Below are 18,253 nucleotides of genomic sequence, written 5' to 3'. Positions count from 1 at the left end.
TAACCATGTGCATGTCATTTAGTGCAGAACTTTTCCACTTTGCTCCACCTTCTTCCTAGCAAGGAATTCGTCTTTCCCAATAAACAGGGAACCTTGATGGCCCTGTGATGGGAAACAGAGGCAGTGCGGTGGCTGGAGGGGCAGCTGCAGCCCCGGAGAGGCTGTACTGGTCCTTGGAGTGTGGACACCTTGGTTTCTGTGAAACGTCTTGAGTTGAGAAGCTTGCACAGACTTGTCTGAGATGTTTGTTTGGGCCAAACTGTCCTCTGCTTCAGACCAACTGGGTTTAATGAGGCCTTGAGGGTAGGAGTGGTGCCAGCCCTGCCAGTAAAGTGCCGGTTCCTAGATTTAAAGCCAGCAGGGAAGCAAGATCTTGGGAGGAGGCTGCATTTTCCGAGCCTTCATGGCTGGCATCCAGGGCTGGGGCCTCCACTGGCCCTCCCGTGTGGTGGTAGAGGGCTGACGGATATACGGGTATACTACACAACAGAAAAACCAAACCTAGTGCTATCAAGTCGATTCCAACTCACAGTTACACTTTTGGACAAAGTAGAGCTGCCCTAGAGGGTTTCCAGGGCTGTAAGTCTTTACGGAAGCAGACTGCCTTACCTTTCTCCCACAGAGCAGCTGGTAGGTTTGAGCTGCCTACCTTTTGGTTGGTTAGGAGCCAAATGCTTTAACCACTGCACCACCAGAACTCCTTGCGCTACACACAATGAGGATTTATTGGGCTAGGGAGGTGAGTGCTTTTTTAAAAAATAACTTTAAAGACATTTCTGGAGGACTCTTAAGTTTAGCCATCAATTTTGCTGGATAGATACAACACGGACTCCAGCCTTATCATCATTGCTGTGGATGGTGGAACAGTGGGAAGTTGTTTATTTAAGGAGGAAGAGGCTAAACTGTCCATTGCTGCTTAAACACTCACCAGTTTATTTCTTTTGAACAAACCTCTCGGCTCCTCGGCCTCTTTTGAAGGCGGGCTCTCCAGCCCCCTCTCCTGGGTAGTTAAACCAGAGCCTGGGCAACTTTGGAATCGAGCCACAAGCAGGGAAATCAAGATGTTTAAAACTGACTTTTGAAAGAAGGTCTAGAATTGCCACTAAAATGAACATTCTGAGTTTAAGGGGCTTCCGCCAGCATGGCAAGGAGCCACCAGCAGCCAGGGTGGGTGGAACCTGAGTTCCGTGGAAGCCAATGGCCCCGCGGGAGGTACTCGCCAAGGAACTGAAAGAGCAAAAGTGGAGGCTAATCAAGAGAATGGCTGCGAGGTGGTCAGCAGGGAGGGCCAGGCGGTGGAGAGCAGAGCCACTCTGGAGAGTGAGGGCGAGGGCCCTGAGGAAAAATGGGAAAGGGGGGCTGTGTAGCCAACCTGGACCAGCATACAAGGATCAGGCTTCCAGGGAGGGAATACAGGGTGAGCCTGGCATGTTCTCAAACTGGGCTGGAGATGGTGGCATGGAAGGGTAATAAAGAGCCATTCCTCTGTTTCATCAGAGAAACCCAGTATCCTGCTGTTACCAGAAGGACTTGGGAACCTCAATTTTGTGCCAAGTTCTATATTTATGCTTATTTTTAACTTCTTGGGTCAGAATCCTACGATTCATTAGGGGAGCTTCCAAGGGGTTGTGTTAACTGTGGATGCATGCTCCCTCCACACTAGTAGCTGGTGGACCAGCTAAGGGTCCCAGCCAGGCTACCCCATGTTGAGGACACAGGGGACTTACCCCTCATCGCCCCACTGGTGGGTCAGTGAGTGGGTGTGGCCTTCTTGGGGGCCTCTTAGTCCAGCAGTGCTCCATCCAAGAATGCATTCTAGGTCCAGGATGATATGTGGCCGAGGATTTTCAGTATGATGCTGTCAATTTTAATAGTGAAAAAGGAAACAGGCCACATGCCCATATGTATAATGGATTGGTCAGATAAATTATGTTGCAGTAATACACTGAAACGATGAAATGCTGTTACTTTTAAACTTCACATGTAGCATACTGGAACTTTATATTCACAATTGATCCTCATCATTGAGACTCATTTGTAGACTGTGTATTCACAAACTTGCCTATTTGCTAAGAACACTCATGCTTTCAGGGTCATTTGCAGATACCTTCAGCACAGAATGGGAGGAAAAATCTGAGCTGAGGTCCAGCAAGGCTGTTTTGGTAGTCACTGATCCAGTGTTCCTGGGGACTTTATAGAGCTGTACTATTAAATGGTGGTTTGAACCCACCCAGTGGTGCTATGGAAGAAAAGCCTGGCAATTTGCTTCTGTAAAGATTAAAGAAAACTCTGTGGAACAGTTCTTCCAACACATGAAGGTCATCACGAGTCAGAATTGATTCCATGGCAATGTGTTTTTGTTTTTTGTTTTTTAACTGCTTGAATAGTGAGAATTGACTGTGTCCATGTGCATAAAAAAATAGGCAGACCTGACCCTCTGTTCCATGGTCTCTGCAGTACTCTCGCCAAGAGCAAGAGGAGGAGGGCAGGAAGCGGTATGAAGCCCAGAAGCTGGAGCGCATGGAGACCAAGTGGAGGAATGGGGACATCGTGCAGCCTGTCCTGAACCCAGGTATGTGGGGTGAGGATGCTGGCTCCATGGGCAGGTGCTTCTCCTGGTTGGTTCCTCATGGAGACTACTATGTGCGTTGGCTCAGCACCTCTTGCTCTTATGCCAGTGCCCTCCCAGGGAGCCAAGAACTCCCCTGGAAGCAGGCTGTCTGAGTTCCTTCAGGAAGGCTGTCCCAGTACCCTGCCCTGAGACAAGCCCCTTCCCAATATTGCAGCCCACTACCAGAGGGTGGCATGAACATGAGTCCTGGGGCCTCTGTGTACTGTCCAGCTGACAGTTGAACAGGAGGGAGCTGTGCTTGTAGGCACTCAGTCAACTTTCTAGAGAGAAAAAGAAATACTTAGTGTCCTGTTCCCCAAGTATTCTCAGGAGCTTGGTTTTGATGGAATCTGCAGGTCATCCCCCCTCCCCTCCAAAAAAAAATTAAATAAATAAAAATTACAAAATGGCAGTGGTTTCTAAACATTCCCTTCTTCACCGTCTCACTCCTGAGGTGTTTGTTTGGTAAATAGGCTCTGATCTAATTACTGACTTGTTGTGGGGGTGATCGAGCATTTGAGTATGCACAGGTTTTCCCTTTTAGGGTTTGTTTCTGCCATTCTTTCATCCTTTGCCTTTAAGCCCATGGTGGTCCAGCTAACAAAATGTCCACCCAAAATACAAACAAAGAGATTAAGGGATGTTTTCCCTCCAGAGAGGGCATTCCACATTAGCTTCCATAATAGGGAACTACCCTGGTGTGTAGAAACAGTTTAGACCAGAGGTCCTGCGGGGCCTCTGGGGATACATCTGTTTTGCTAGGAATATGGTGAGCCTTTTGAGAGATGGGATGATCTGGACAGGTGAGTCTCCCTGATGTTCCTTCTGATCACAAAATTACCACATTTTAATAATGTTGAGAGGCACTCTTTTTAAAAAATAGTATATGGTGAGGCTCTTGTAGCAGAATACCTAAGGCATTTGACTGCTAACCAAAAGGCTGGTAGTTCAAACCCACCAGCCATCCTCAGAAGGAAGATTGGCGATCTGCTTCCATAGTGATACCATCTTGGAAACCCAAAGAGAGGTCATTATAAGCTGGATCTGACTCGACGACAGTGAGTTTGGTTTTTTGGGTTTGATATATGGTGAGGGAGCCAGGGTTTGGTCTTCAGCTTCCTCAGGTTCAGGACCGTAAATGGTGCCCTCAGAGTTATGTGGAGTTGGTGCAAAGCTGGATAAACTCCTGGAGGAAGGGGCAAACTGCCCGCCCCCCCGAGAACCAGGGGAGCGGGATGGTAGACAGAGTAAAGTGGGCTAGGGCAGTTCTGGGTGTGGTGAGTGTTCCTGGTCCTACCAGGGCTGTGACCAACATAGGGAGCAGGGGAGGAAGGGGGCACCATGGCTGGGGCTGATACGAGATGAACACTTAGAAGGAACTGGAGCAGGGCTGGCCACAGAGCTGAGTGGGCAAGAGGATTACCAAAGTGAAGGCGCTCACCAGTGTCCAGCCTAATAGCAGCAAAAAGGGTAGTGAGGAAGGAAAAAGGGTGGGATCCAGGGGGCTGCTTGGATCCTTCATTCAGTGGCCACTTTCTGGTGCGTGATTGGGAAGCCAGACCCCTAGGAGACATTAAGAAGTGCAAGGGCCAAGTGGGCAGGGCTGCTGGATGTGTCTCTGGCTTTGAGACCCATGAGATTAGGTCCTGGCTTATCCATTGAGTGATCATTTGGGGAAACTAAAGTTACTCAGAGCACCTAATTTTTTTTTTCCATTTGCTATCATCCATTTGATTATTAATCTACATATTTTTTTTCAACATCTATTATTCTCCAATACTAGTAACCAAAGGTGGCATTTCAAATCTAAAAATTTGGGGGTAGATTTTGTATGTTTTTGTTTTTGCTTTACTGTGTTCTAATAAAAATTCATCTTTCACAGATGATTGGGTTAGAGACCATAGCTTTTAAATACTTCTTAAGGAGATTACACTTCATTCTTTAGTCAGTCTTTTTGGACAACATTGACATTTCTGACTAGAATCCTAGTAGAACTGGCATCTGGTCGTGGGGCAGGGACGCACCTCTCTGATCAGGGCCTCGCAGAGCCAGGAATGGCATCCCCTGGGATAAGCCCTACCCTCTGGGTGGTGGCTCAGCATGGATAAGTTGAATTTGTCAGATGTCTTAGTTTTCTGTGGCTGCCTTAACAAAATGCCAGAAGGTAGGTGGCTTATAAGAACAGAAGTTTATCGTCTCGCTGTTCTGGAGGTTAGAATTCATAACTAAGGTGGCGGCAGGGCTGTGATCTCTGTGGCTGTAGGAGAAAATCTTTCCTCATCTCTCAGTTGCTGGTAGCCTTGGGCGTTTCTTGGCCTTCCTTGGCTTGTAGACAGAGCCTCATATAATGTCTTCCCTCTGTGTCTTTGTCTCTCTGTCTCCTCTTTGTAAAGACACCAGTCTTACAGGATTAGGACCCACTGTACTCCCATATGACCTCATGTTAACAGATAACATCTTCAAAGAAAGGCCCTATTTCCCCAAAACAAGGTCCCCTTCACAGGTACAGAAGTTTGGACTTCAACATATCCTTTTTGGGGACACAATTCCATCCATATCAGAGTGATTATTTGGCCACTCGACAGTCCAGTTTTAGGGCTGTCAGGTTTATGACAACGTCAGTCTTACCACAGGCAAATTCAAGTGCCTGCTTCATCCTCAGCCCTTGAGTTTAAAATGTGTTTCACTTTGAACTCTGCCCACCCCTGCCGTGTAGCTGTGGTCTTGGCAAGTTAATCCAGACCCTGGTTCCAGGGATCTGCCTTCCTGGGTCAGCCTGTAAAAGGTTTTCATTTGGGAAGCATGTCACTTCTTATCAAGGTATGTATTCATAATGGCACCAGCAACTCAAACCCCTCAAATCTCTGTGGCTTAGCCCTGTACTCAGTAGAGCCTTTTTATATATCCTCTTGGTTCTCCTAAGAAATAGAACATATGAGAGAGAACACAGGAGAGGCTGCTGGGGGTGAGTGAGGACCGTACTCCGTTCTCTTTAGGAAGCAGACCTTGGGGAGGCACAGTTTACAGCAAGGCCAAGAGGACTTAGGCTTGTGTGGATGGTTGTATTGTTTTCCCATGGGAATTTTGGTGCTATATCAATCCAAGTTCTGAGAACATTCAATGATTAGACATGTTTAACGGACATTTTAAGAAATGACAACAGTGGAGGCAGCTCTCTGAATAGGGAGCTCTTTTATCCCATATGTATTTGAATAAGTAATATTTGACATGCCAAGGATTTTCGTATGCCATTTTTAATTATGTTTGAAAATTTTAACAATTCCTTTGTCATTGTCTGCTGGTAAATCCCTTAGCTGGTCAAAGCAGTTCCTGAAATCTGAGGGTTTGGGTTTCCATTCAAACTATGAAAGTTTAGTTTAGGTTTTTTTTTTTTTTTTTTTTTGTAATAATATTTTATTGTGCTTTCTGTGAAGTTTTACCCAGTAGTTAGGTTCCCATTCACCAGTTTCTACACGGATTGTTCATTGACATGGGTTATGTTCTTCACAACATGTGGGCATTCTCATTATTGCCATTCTGCTTGTTCTGTTTCCAGTCATCTAGTTTGAAAGTTATTTTCATACCTTGTTTGATTGGGACACAAAGCAAGTGGGAGCAACATGGTGTGCCCTTTGCTGCTCAGGGCTTTTTTGTTCCCTGTCCACCTACTTCACAGAGAGAGATGTGCCGATCTCTCTTTGAGGTCACAGATGCTGCGAGTAGAGGCAGCGCCATCTGGAGCTGTGTTTCTGTGACAGTTGTGGCTGGTGGTGTCCTTCATGGCTCCTTGGGCTGTCCTGCTGCTGCTCAATCTCTCCATGATGGGTCTAGGGGTCCAGAGCCCCTACTCCTGACTTTTGACACTGCCCTGGCTGGGTGCATGCCAACTAGCAGCAACTGTTAATTGTACCTCCCTTAGCACAACCAGGAGTTCAGAAGGGTTGGCTTCGCCTCTGGTCTTTTCCACTTCAGAGAGAAATTAAGAACTGAGGTGAACCAGAGGGGCCAGAGGAGCCCAGGAGAGCCAACTCCTAGGGCTCCTTCTTCAGAGCCTCACTGCTCTTCCTGTAGCTTTTGGTTGTTGTCAGCTGCTGTCGAGTTGGCCCGACTCATGGTGACTCTATGCACAATGAAACTAAACACTGCCCAGTCCTGCAGAAGCCCCTTTCTTTCTAGTCTGTCTTAGTCTAGAAGCTCCACTAAAACCTGCTCAACATAATAGCAACATGCAGACCTCCACTGACAGGTAGGTGGTAGTTGCACATGAGGTACATTGGCTGGGAATCAGAGCCAGGTCTTCCACATGGGAAGCAAGAATTTTACCCCCAAAAACCACCAGTGCTCTCCCTTTTGGTAGAAAGGCCTTGCAATCTACTTGAAAAACCAGTCACTGAAAACACTGTGGAGCACAGTTCTGCTTTGACACACATAGGGTCACCATGAGTCAGAACTGATTTGATGGCAACTGGTTTTTTGTTTTTTTTTTCTCTGATGGCAACTGATTTATAGCTTTCCTGGCTGTGCTAAATTATCCGGAGACTAAAGTGGCCTGGGAAATCCTGGCAGGGTCTACGCATACCCAAGTCTTTGTAGGCCTGCACTAAAGCCACAGGCCATCCATCACATTGACTATAATCCCAGGGGACCTCTGGGGACCCCCAGGAGCCTGAGCCTGCCTGCACACCCCCTCACTCATCTGCTAGTTTTAAGACTGCTATGTTCTTGCACACCAACTCCCTGAGGGCCCACGGCACATAGAATGTTTGGCTACCATCCAGAAGGGTGGACTGGTGGTGAATCCACCAGAATATGGCTTCTGGGGCAGGGGGTTCTCCACCTGACCCTAACCGGCAGCTCCCTATTCCACCACAGGCTTTTCAGTGCTCCAGCACAGGAGTTTGCCCCTGATGGAGCCCAGGGTGGGAAGCAGTCCCCTTCTGGGACAACTGCTGCTTCCTTTGACAGTGAGGCCATGAGAGGCGCAGGCCTGCCGCTCAGAATCCTGGTGGGCTGGGGCTGGCTGGCAGATAAAAATAAGATCCTACTCTCCAAAGTGGGAGCTGCCTGATGGCTTCCATTGCAGCCAACGCTTTTTGGTCATTAGCGTCTCAAGAAACTCAAGTGGTGTTAAGTGCCCTCTTTTCTCCCTGGAGCCTCTCATCAAGTACACAGCACTTCACCTTCAAGTCTCACGTCACTAAACTGCAAGCCTCAAAAACAAGTAGACAGTGTCTCTGAGTGTGGAAGTAAATATTTAAGGTCCCAGCTCCCCCACGTTCCAATGTTCTGCTTTTTGACAACTACGGGCTCATGACACAGCTTGCCATCCCTTGGAAGGACCATTTGGACAAAGGCTTGAGAGTCATATTCACCTCGAGGAGGCCTCCCTCAGCACCAACCTGCTTCAGGGCCTCCTCCATCCTATTGGCTGTTTGCTGCTCAGAAACACTACTTTATGCATAGACTCTTTGCCCAGGGTCAGACACAGAAAGTGCCTTTCTTGACCTTCATTGTGGCCTTGTCTGTCACTTAGTGGCCCAGTAGGCTGGCTTGCTCAACAGTGGGGTCTTGCAAGGGGAGGAATGGGCTGCTTTCCTGGGCACCAGCAATCCCAGGCTTGAAGAAACAGATGAGATTTGTCCCTGACTGGAGGCTTCTGGAAGGTGGATGCATACCCACAGGGCGGGCCGACGAGCACCTGCTTGGGGGCACCACCTCAGTTCTCCACACACCTGGTGAGAAAATCAGTGTCAAGGTATACTACCCACCTGCTAGAGACAGGCAAGCTGCTTGCCTCCTCCTGCCTTCCTTCCTTCCTCCCTCTCCCTCCTTCCCTCCTTTTCTCTCTTCCCTCCTTCTCTCCTTCCCTCCCTCCTTCTCCTCCAAGTACAGCCTCTTATAGATGTTTCCACAGTGACATTGAGACTGACACTGTGGCAGTAAAGCAATGTGGATGAGGGAAGAAGAGGGGTGGCCAGGTGGACAGGAAGCCCTGGACACCTCAGGGTCCTGGGCCTGGTCAGGGACTGAGGGCTTGCAAGAGTCCCAGGGAAGGTTCTAGGCAAGCTAAATCTCTATCATCTTCTGAGACCCCCCTCACTGCAAAGGCAGCTCCAGACCTGCAATTGATGAGGCTGTAAGTGGCCAGTTTCTTCTTGTCTGAGTTCCCTACTGCTTCTGTAACAGCAATACCACAAGTGGGTAACTTTATAGAGCAGACATTTATTTTCTCACAGTTCTGGAGGCTAGAAGTCTGAATCAGGGTCTCAGCCTTCTTTGTCAGTAGCCCCAGGCACTCCCTGGTTCCTTGGCAAGCCTCATATGGCATTTGTCTTCCACCTGTGTCTTTGTGTATCTGTGTCTATGCTGCTCTTTATATAACCCAGTTTAGGTTAGGATCCACCCTACGTTGGTATGATCTCAACTCATTGGTTACATACCCTAGATTTCATTGTAGAAGGTGATTACATTACATTAGCTCACACACACCTGTGCAGGGTTAGGATTTGAACACATATGTTGGGGGGCCATAATTCAATCCATAATACCTCTCCTGGAATTCCGTCCAAGAAACTGCCATTGACACAGCCTACCCCTTCACAAGCTATAGCTTGTGTTGAGACAAGAATTATCCTTAGAGAAATCGTATCTCCATTGACGGTAGTTACACATGTCCACGACCATGCAATTTCAGCCTTGTCAGGGTGTTTTGCTGTGGGGACCTTCATACACTATGGTTTAATCTGCCTTCTTACCCATTCTAGAGCCGAACACGGTCAGCTACAGCCAGTCCAGCTTGATCCACCTGGTGGGGCCTTCAGACTGCACCCTGCACGGCTTTGTGCACGGAGGTAAGACTTAAGTGGCTCCTGCTGTTGTCTTCCCCATCACTGCTTTCTCATTAATTCCCTCAGGAAGCCGTGGGGCTGTCTGACCCAGTTAAGGCACTTGTGTTTAATGAAGTATAAATTTAAACTTTTAAGGGGTTGTGTAATAAATTACTGAAATACTGTCAGTACCCATTTTTAAAATTGGAAATGAAAGTCAGATGGATGAATATATCCTAATGGAGGGTCACACGCAACCTTGGGCCATATTGCGGCAAGATGTCTCGTGGCTGCCCGTGGGCCAGGGCAGGTCTTGAGTGGGACCCTGATATTCTCCAGGGAGTAATGCCTTGATCACTAACTGGGTGTGGCTTACAAATGTCTCTGCCTCTGATGTTGGCATTCATGTGTCCCTTCAGTCAGCTCCTTCCTCAGTCAACACAGGACTTGAAATCAGCCTTCCCCTGAGTTTGAGAAATAGAGCTGGAACATAGGAGACACTAGGAGTTCATGGAGGAACACTTTTCTACTTTAATAAGCCAATGAAAAACTCGTTACCATCGAGTCATTTCCAACTATTAGTGATCCCATAGGACAGAGTAGAACTGCCCTCGTAGGGTTTCCAAGGCTGTAAATCTTTATAGAAGCAGCCTGCCTCATCTTTCTCCTGTGGAGTGGCCGGTGAGTTCAAACCACTGACCTTTTGCTTAGCAGCTGAATGCTTTAACTACTGTACCAATAGGGCTACTTTTTTACTTTAATAGAGGGGGGATTATTTTTTGTATTTTGGACAAATACAAGTAGTATATCAAATTCATAATTTTTGGATGTATTATTTTGTCTGAGACTAAAGTAAAGCAAACTTGAAAAAACAAGTCAATTTAAAGAAAAAACATTAGGGAAAAGGCAGTCAAGTGGTCCAGGCAATGGCAGAAGTTGAGAAGGTGGTATGTGAATGGTGGGGCCCTGCTGCTGTGAGGGTACTAGGCTGCTCAGTATTCCCCAGGCACACCAGGCACTTGGCAATGCCATTCATTTTCCTTCTCATTTCCAATTGCCTGGAATGCCAAGTACTCCTTTCTTGTCTATTCAGAAAACTCCTATTCACCCTTGAAAATCCAGCTAAGATGGTACTACTCTGTGCAGGTTTCCATTGGTATTTCTGTGAGGGGATGCCTCAGGAACAGGGACTGGATCTTACTCTTTGTATTGGCTCCAGGGCCCCACACAGAGTCAAAGAGGCACTTTGTAGATATTTGTTCTGTGCATGAGAGTTGCAGATTCCTTTGGGTTTGAGAAGCTTGAGATAACAGGCTTGTCAGAATCAGAGAGCAGGACCTAATTTGAGATTTTTTTTTTTTTTAAGCTAACCTTCTTTCATTTTTTTTTTTTAAATAATTTCATGATTGTTTTCTCTTTCAGCTAAGTGCTGGCTTTACTGCCCTAAATCTGATTAACTTGTGTCCTACCCAGGTGAAGCTTTACTTGATAACAAACAGGGCTTCTGGGCCCACTAATATAATGACAACCCAAGTGTCTTTCTTCCCTGAGAACTGTATGGCCTATGCAGCTGTGGCCTTGTAAGCTTGTTCCATTTCCCTGTCCTCACCCTCCCTCACCTCTCTCACACCTCAAGTGGGCAGCAGCCTCCTCCGAGCACCCAGCCACCCAGCATGTGGCTTCTGGCACTGCAGACAACTGTCATCCAGCCTCCTAGAGCTCCATTCAACCTACAGTTGGAAGAACTTCAGTGCTAGGATTTCTGTTTATTTTGTCTGCATGGTAGAAAATTTTCACTAGATGTAGTATTTCTATCATCATCGTGTCCTTGGTGGAAAGTCCACATTCCCAAGTGCAGATTTTCTTCAAATGCTGAAAGGCATCTGTGAAAGGCAAGGTGTGAGGGAAGTGTTTGACAATCCCCTTAGGCATCCACAGCAGGTCTTGTTGTTAGTGGATGGAGTCTGAGCTGCTCTCTGATGCGGGCACATTTCCTAATGTGCGCTGAAGAGGTGTTTGCAATGGCTTTACAATACTTAACACCTACTTCAGTAGCAGTTTTGTGCCCATAATTTATGAAAACATGTCTAATAATTTTATCAAAACTGATTCCCCTCATAGTGCCTCATAACTTACAGTGAAATATGAATAAAATAAATACCATGTGGAAAACAACTGAAGACGGTTATTTTATTCCATTTTCCTACTGTTGACAAGAGTGATATCTAAGATAATTTGAATCAAAGTCTTCACTAAACTGTCATTCAGTAGATGCCAATCACAGAAGAAAAGTGGTAAACTGATAGGGATGTTGATTTAGCTTTTATTCAGTCATTCTATTCTATGTATGTATCTTTGAAAAAATACCCTCCTCCCCTCAATTTTCTGTGAATTTCACCCTTTGGATACCTTTGATCTTGAGGAATACTTCCTACTCCACCATTTTTTTTTTTTGCGGGGGGAGAGGGCTGTAATGATAAATTCCTCAAAGATGTATTAGAAAGTACAACCTTTCCTGATTGGAAATCACAGGTATTATCCAATGGCTCCGATCAGAGTTGGGTTATTTCTCCTGGGTACACGGACAGAATCCCCAATAACTGATTAAACAATGAAAAATGCACACACTGTTGTGGAGTCGGATCCGACTAATAGCGACCCCTCCTTGGGTTTCTGATGTGGTATCACTATGGAAGTAGATTGCCCAACCTTCCTTTCCGAGGAGTGGTTGCAGGGTTTGAACCGCCAGCCTTCTGGTTAGTGTCAAATGCATTAGGCACTACGCCACCAGAGCTCCCTGATTAGGGGAACAGAAAAGATCAGGGGATGAGCCCCAGGGTGCAGAGACCTTCGTTTTAACGTCCCAGAAAGGAGGATGGGCCATAGCTCTGTAGTTCCAAATTTAAGGGCAGGCCCCAAAGCCAAAAATAAGATCAGACATGGAGAAGCCTTCGCCCGGCTCTTTTGCCTTCCCTGAGCCCCACTTGAATCACTAGGTGCCCTCCCTTAACAGCCCCTCTTTTATTTTTAAAATTATTTTATTTTCATTATTGTTGAAAATACACACAGCAGAACATACACCAATTCAACAATTTCTACATCTGCAGTTCAGTTGAATTTTAATTATACAGTATCACGAAACATACAACTTTGTAATAATTTGGCAAAATTTGGGGATTTAATTCTGTCTGTTCAGTGATTCATCTTCTTAAAGGCCGTGCTGTCCTTTCCATTGGTCACCTGAAGATGCTCTTTGTTCCAGTTTTTTTTTCTGTGAGATTCTGTTTGGCAGAGAACAGGGGCTCTTCTGCTACTGTCCCATGTGAGGGCAGCAGGCTGAAAGCGGGTCACTGCCCACGCCCAGCCAAGCAGTGAATAGGAAGTGCGTGCTCCCCAAATCTGAAACTCATGTGGCCAGACCCTGGGTGAGGGGCCTTCTGGGAAGTGAGCTCAGGGCCTGAGCCAAGGCAGGCCCCGGAAGAGTCTTCAGCATGAATTCTTTACATCTGAACTTGCAGAAGCTTGGATTCTCTTTTTCATTTCACTTTTTATTTTAAAACTAGCTGTTTTAAGTTAAAGTATCATGTAGGAATAGTCCAAAATGGCTTTTGACAAAATTCAGCTTTCTTCTCCTTCCTTCATTGCTGCTTTCCACTTCTCAGAGGGAACCACATTCAGACTTTAGCTGCTGCTTCTGGTACAGGACTTGATATTCCTAAGTGGTAGGCTCTTACCACTGTCTCCTGATTTGTCAATTTCAGACATATGACTATGTAAATACCCTCACTACTGAGCCAAGTAGGGTACTGTGATCACATTTCTTGTGTAACTTTGTTGCTACAGAAGGTAAATACTGAATATTGCCTAATTTTCCACTTGCTTTGATATCCCACTAAGGCTCTCCATACCAGTTCTATATACAGTTCCATAAAATGATTCTCAGTACAGTTTTACCTGCCAGATAATGTTTCAGTACTCTTTTTTCCCTGGAGCTAACCACCCTCCGCCCTTCATCTCCACATTGTGGACTGTTTGCTCCCGTTGCCTGCTCTAAATTGCTGTCCTGGGACATTGCTTTGCCTCTCATCTAGGTTGGGTGTCTTGTGTCATGAATATTTGATTTTTCTTTTTGCCAGCTTTGGTGGAATAGACCTTTTAGTGGCTACACACACACACACACACACACACAAAACCTAAAACAGTTGTTGTCACATTAACTCCCACTCGTGGCGACCTCATGTGTGTCGGAGAAGAACTATTCTCCACAAGGTTCTCAAACTTTTCATAGGATTTGACATTGTAAATTGCCAGGCCTTTCTTCTGAGGCATGTCAGGGAGGACTCAAACCTCCAACTTTCTGGTTAGCAACCTAGTGCATTAAACATTTGCACCACCCAGGGACTCTGCTTCCCATGAACCAAAAAACCAAACAAACACATTGCCATCAAAATTATTCTGACTTATGGCACCCCCATGTGTTCCAGAGTAGAACTTCCTGGGTGGCACAAACCATTTGCACTTGACTCCTAACCTAAAGGTTGGTGGTTTGAATCCATCCAGCAGCCCTGCAGAAGTAAGGCCTAGCAATATTTGCTTGGTTAAAGATGAGAGCCAAGAAAACCCAATGGAGCAGTGTGTTAGGCTGGGTTCTCTAGAGAAGCAAAACCAATAAAGCTTATATATACATACATACAGAGAAAGAGAAATTTATCTTAGGAAAATAGTTCACACACTTATAGAACTGGCAAGTTCCAAGTTCTTGGATCAAACGTCAAGCTGGAGGCTTTTGCTGACACACACAGCTGCAGGGGTTGACGAACTAAAGGTTGGCAGGCAGTGTACTGGCTGTTGACTCCAGTGAAAGACGAATCCAAGATCTCCAGGCCAGATGGTGGATTGTTCGCTCACGGACAGTTGTAGGCAGCACAACAGGTCCTGATTCACAGAAGAGTGTCCCTTCTCCCAGGATGTCCATAAATATATTGGAAGCAGGCCACACCCCTAGGGAAACTCCCTTTCAACAAATTGGCTGCTAAAAACATATATGTCTGATCCCATCATGGGAATAACCCACATCACAACTGCTTAAACCACACAGAATTGTGGTCCAGCCAAGTTGACACACAGCTCCAACTATTACAAGCGGTTCCATTCTGTAATACATGAGATCCCCATGAGTCAGAATCAGCTCCACTGCAGTGGGTTTGGTTTTTGAAATCTTTATGGAAGCAGGATGCAGAGCCTTTCTTCTGTAGTGCCACTGGATTGAATCAAACCTCTGATGGTTAGTAGTCGAGTATAAACCATTTGCACCACCCAAAGACCTTCACTTCCTGTGACGGGTACTATATTTATGAAGATAAAGGTTCAACTGCTATAACAAAGCCCCAAATCAGCAGTGGCTTCCACAAAATAGACAATTATTTCTTCTTAGGTAACAACACAGCTATAAGAGGTCTGAGCTGATGTGGGAGTTCTGTGGTCCTGGGACCCCAGGCTCCTTCTGTCCTGTTGCTGGGCATGCCATTAAACTGAGTTTGCCTCTTATGCTCTTATCCCATTGGCCAAATGTAGTCATGTGGCCACGGCTGCTGGTGAAGTTTAGGTGGGCTGACAGGTGTCCATTAGAAATGGGAATTACTGTAGAAGAAAGCACTGGTCATGAATGCCTTGGGTGGTAATAAAACCCGAGTCTCTTGTGTGCAATGCAAGAATTCTGCCACTGAACCACCAGTGCTTTCCCTGGTGAAGAATATTGAATACACTATGGTTGGCCAGAAGAATGAACAAATCTTGGATGAAGTACAGCTGGAATGTTCCTTGGAAGAGAGGATGGCAAGACTTTGTCTCAAGTACTTTGGACACATTATCAGGAGGGAGCAGTCCCTGAAGAGGGACATCATGTTTGGTAAAGTAGAGGATCAGCCCAAAAGAGGAAGACCCTTAATGAGATGAATTGATACAGTGGCTACAACAACTGGCTCAATTATGGCAACAATTATGAAGATGGTTCAGGAATAGGCAGTGTTTTGTTCTATTGTACATAGGGTCACATAAGTCAGAATTGACTCGACAGCACCTAACAACAAACATAGAAGAAAGAGAGAATGGAGTTTGTAAGACATTCTCTGCCATGGAACATAGGAGGTAATTTTTCTAGACTTCTGTATGTCTGAAATCTTTTCCTGACTAGGTATGGCATTCTCTGTTGTTAGTTATGTTAAAACAAAAATCTTGGTAAGCCAGTAATAGAAATTGATTGACATTTATTTAATATATGACTTGTAAATCAGGGTAACATTTCTACTACTGAAAAAACCAAACTCACTGCTGTCAAATCGACTCTGACTCATAGGAACCCCTCCTTGGGTTTCTGAGGCGGTATCTCTATGGAAGTAGATTGCCCAGTCTTCCTTCCGAGGAGTGGCTGGTGGGTTTGAACAGCCAGCTTTCTGGTTAGCAGTCATATGCCTTGGGCACTACACCACCAGAGCTCCTGACATTTCTATTAAGGGGTCAAAAATATCCCAAAGGGAAAAGAACTTCCAAAGATTCTTATACGGTCTTAATGACATTGTCACAAAGTGTGGCCAGAACAGTATTTTTATAGAAACAATTTACCCTAAAACACAGCTTCTAATCTGACCCTGGGGCTTGTTTTCCTTGAAACTGACTGAATTTTTCCAAACAAGTGCAACACTTAAGGCAAAAGTCTGTTTTTTGTTTTTTAAATAGCAGTACTATATGTGCAAAAGGGTTCATCTTTGCTGTCTCAACCTCCCATGTACCTCTCTTTGTGTTCCTCTTCCTCAGTGCCACCATGTTGATCACTCACATTTGGTATTTTGCCCTTTTCTTCACCCAGATCAATACTTGTCTCTACCTATCTAACAGTGTTTCCTCTCCTCCCCTCCCACCCCTTATAACCAACAAAGAAAATTTCCTTCCATATATAAACCTTTCCTTGACAATAACAGACTAATACAATATATTCAACTCCTCTCTGTGTCCTTCCCTCCCATGCGCTCCTGCCCCCCGAGCTGTCTCCCTGTGCATACACAGCTCTTCTGTTTTCCCATGATTGATCTCTCCAAGGAGTCTATCTACCTAATGTAAATGTTCAGCTCATATGCCTGTCTTTCATTTGGCTGGAAGTCACAGGTGTGGGTTCAATTCTAGACCTGAAGGGCAGCTAGGGGCCATAGTCTCAGGGGTTCCACCAGGCTCTATCAGACCAGCAAACCTGGTTTCCTTTTTTTTTTTTTTTTTCTTTTAATGATTTTGAGTTTTGTTTCATGTTGTTCTCCCACTCTATCCAGGATCTCCTACATAGATCTTCCTCCTAGTGGTTGATAGTAGTAGCTGGGCACCATCTAGTTTTCCTGGTCTCATGGTCGTAAAGTCTGAGGATCGCATGGTGTACTAGTTGCTTGGACTAATTGTTCCCATGCATGTTTGGTTTTCTTCATTCTTCTTTGCTCTAGACGAAGAGAGAACCATCAATGATCTAAATGGCTGCTTGCAAGCTTTTAAGATTCTAGTTGCTACTCGCCAAAATAGGATGTGGGACAATGGTTTTGTGTAGTATATTATGCCAATTGAGCTTGATGTTCCCAGAGACCATGGTCCCAAGCCCACAGGTCCAACTACTCACTTCCTCTGGGTAGCTGGCTGTGGCTTAATGACATTTCTAAAAAAACAAGGCCTGAGGCTTACGGTTTCTTGGAGTTCCTTACTTAGGACGTGACTTCTTTTCTTCTTGGATACTCCACCTTGCTGCCACTTAATGCTGCACTGTATCAAGCTCTCTAGATGACTCTGATGTATCCTAAAGAACTACTCCTCTAGACTGCTGGGCCCCACATCCAGAGTTTCTGATTCAGTAAGCCTAGGAAAGGCCCAAGAATTTGCATTTCTGTCAAGTTTCCAAGCAAAGCTGATGTTGCTGGCCTGGGAGCACTCTCAGAGAACCACTACTCCAGAGAGTAGTTACCACTGCTTCTGCTTTGAACCTTCCTGAACGTCTCCATCTGTGGGCTGCCTTGAAGTCCCTGGGTGGTGCAAATGGTGAATGCGACATTCCACTGCTAACTGACTAAAGGTTGTGGGTTCAAGTCCACCCAGAAGCACCTCAGAAGAAAGGTCTGGCAACGTAGTTATAAATATCAATCATTGGAAACCCTGTGGAGCACAGTTTTACTCTGACACATGTGGGAGTCTGAATCAACTGGATAGCAACTGGCTGATAAGCCCCATCCCTTCCCGTTGCACTCTTGGCATATGATCTCAACTCTTATGTTATTAAAGAATTTGAGGCTCCTTTATGGTCAGCTTTCTGAGGTTTCCCTCTCCATCTCAGAGTTCCTTCTTCTGCTGCTGTCTCTATGAAGGAAGAAATAGTCCACCTTTTTCCTAGTGTTGGCTCCTTCATACAGGCTCTTGACCCTCTTCTCACCCACTTCCAGGTTATTGCCCTATTGGCCAACTCATCCTGCATATGGAGTTAACACTTCCCTCCCTAATGCAGGAGTCTTTGGGTGGTGCAAATGTTGAACATCTTCAGCTGGTTGGTGGTCCAAGCCTATCTTGAGGGGCCTTGGAAGAAAGGCTTGGCAATCTACTTCTAAAAACATCAGCCATTGAGAAGCCTATGGAGCATAGTTCTGCTCTGACATAAATGGGGTTGCCATGAGTGACAATTGACTCAATAGCAACTGTTTTTTGTTTTGTTTTCCTGCCCAACACAGGTTAAGGTCATTCTGTGGGTCTTTGTACTTAGAAGTTATATAGATCCTTGGTCTCAACCTTGCCTGCA

General features: G+C 45.7%; 1 protein-coding gene across 1 annotated transcript in view; it reads left to right on the top strand.

The window, feature by feature from the left end:
- ACOT7 (acyl-CoA thioesterase 7) overlaps positions 1-18,253 on the top strand; it is a 181,076-nt gene that overhangs the window by 104,781 nt on the left and 58,042 nt on the right. The window contains exons 5-6 of the mRNA XM_007942577.2: positions 2,458-2,572; positions 9,376-9,462. Of these exons, the coding sequence (XP_007940768.1) occupies positions 2,458-2,572; positions 9,376-9,462 (202 nt within the window). The remainder of the gene's footprint in view (positions 1-2,457; positions 2,573-9,375; positions 9,463-18,253) is intronic.

The sequence above is a fragment of the Orycteropus afer genome, unplaced genomic scaffold, assembly GCF_000298275.1.
Source record: "Orycteropus afer afer isolate SDZICR_OR568_19922 unplaced genomic scaffold, OryAfe1.0 scaffold00094, whole genome shotgun sequence".
NCBI classification, from domain to species: domain Eukaryota; kingdom Metazoa; phylum Chordata; class Mammalia; order Tubulidentata; family Orycteropodidae; genus Orycteropus; species Orycteropus afer.
This window is presented reverse-complemented; position numbering and strand designations above follow the sequence as displayed.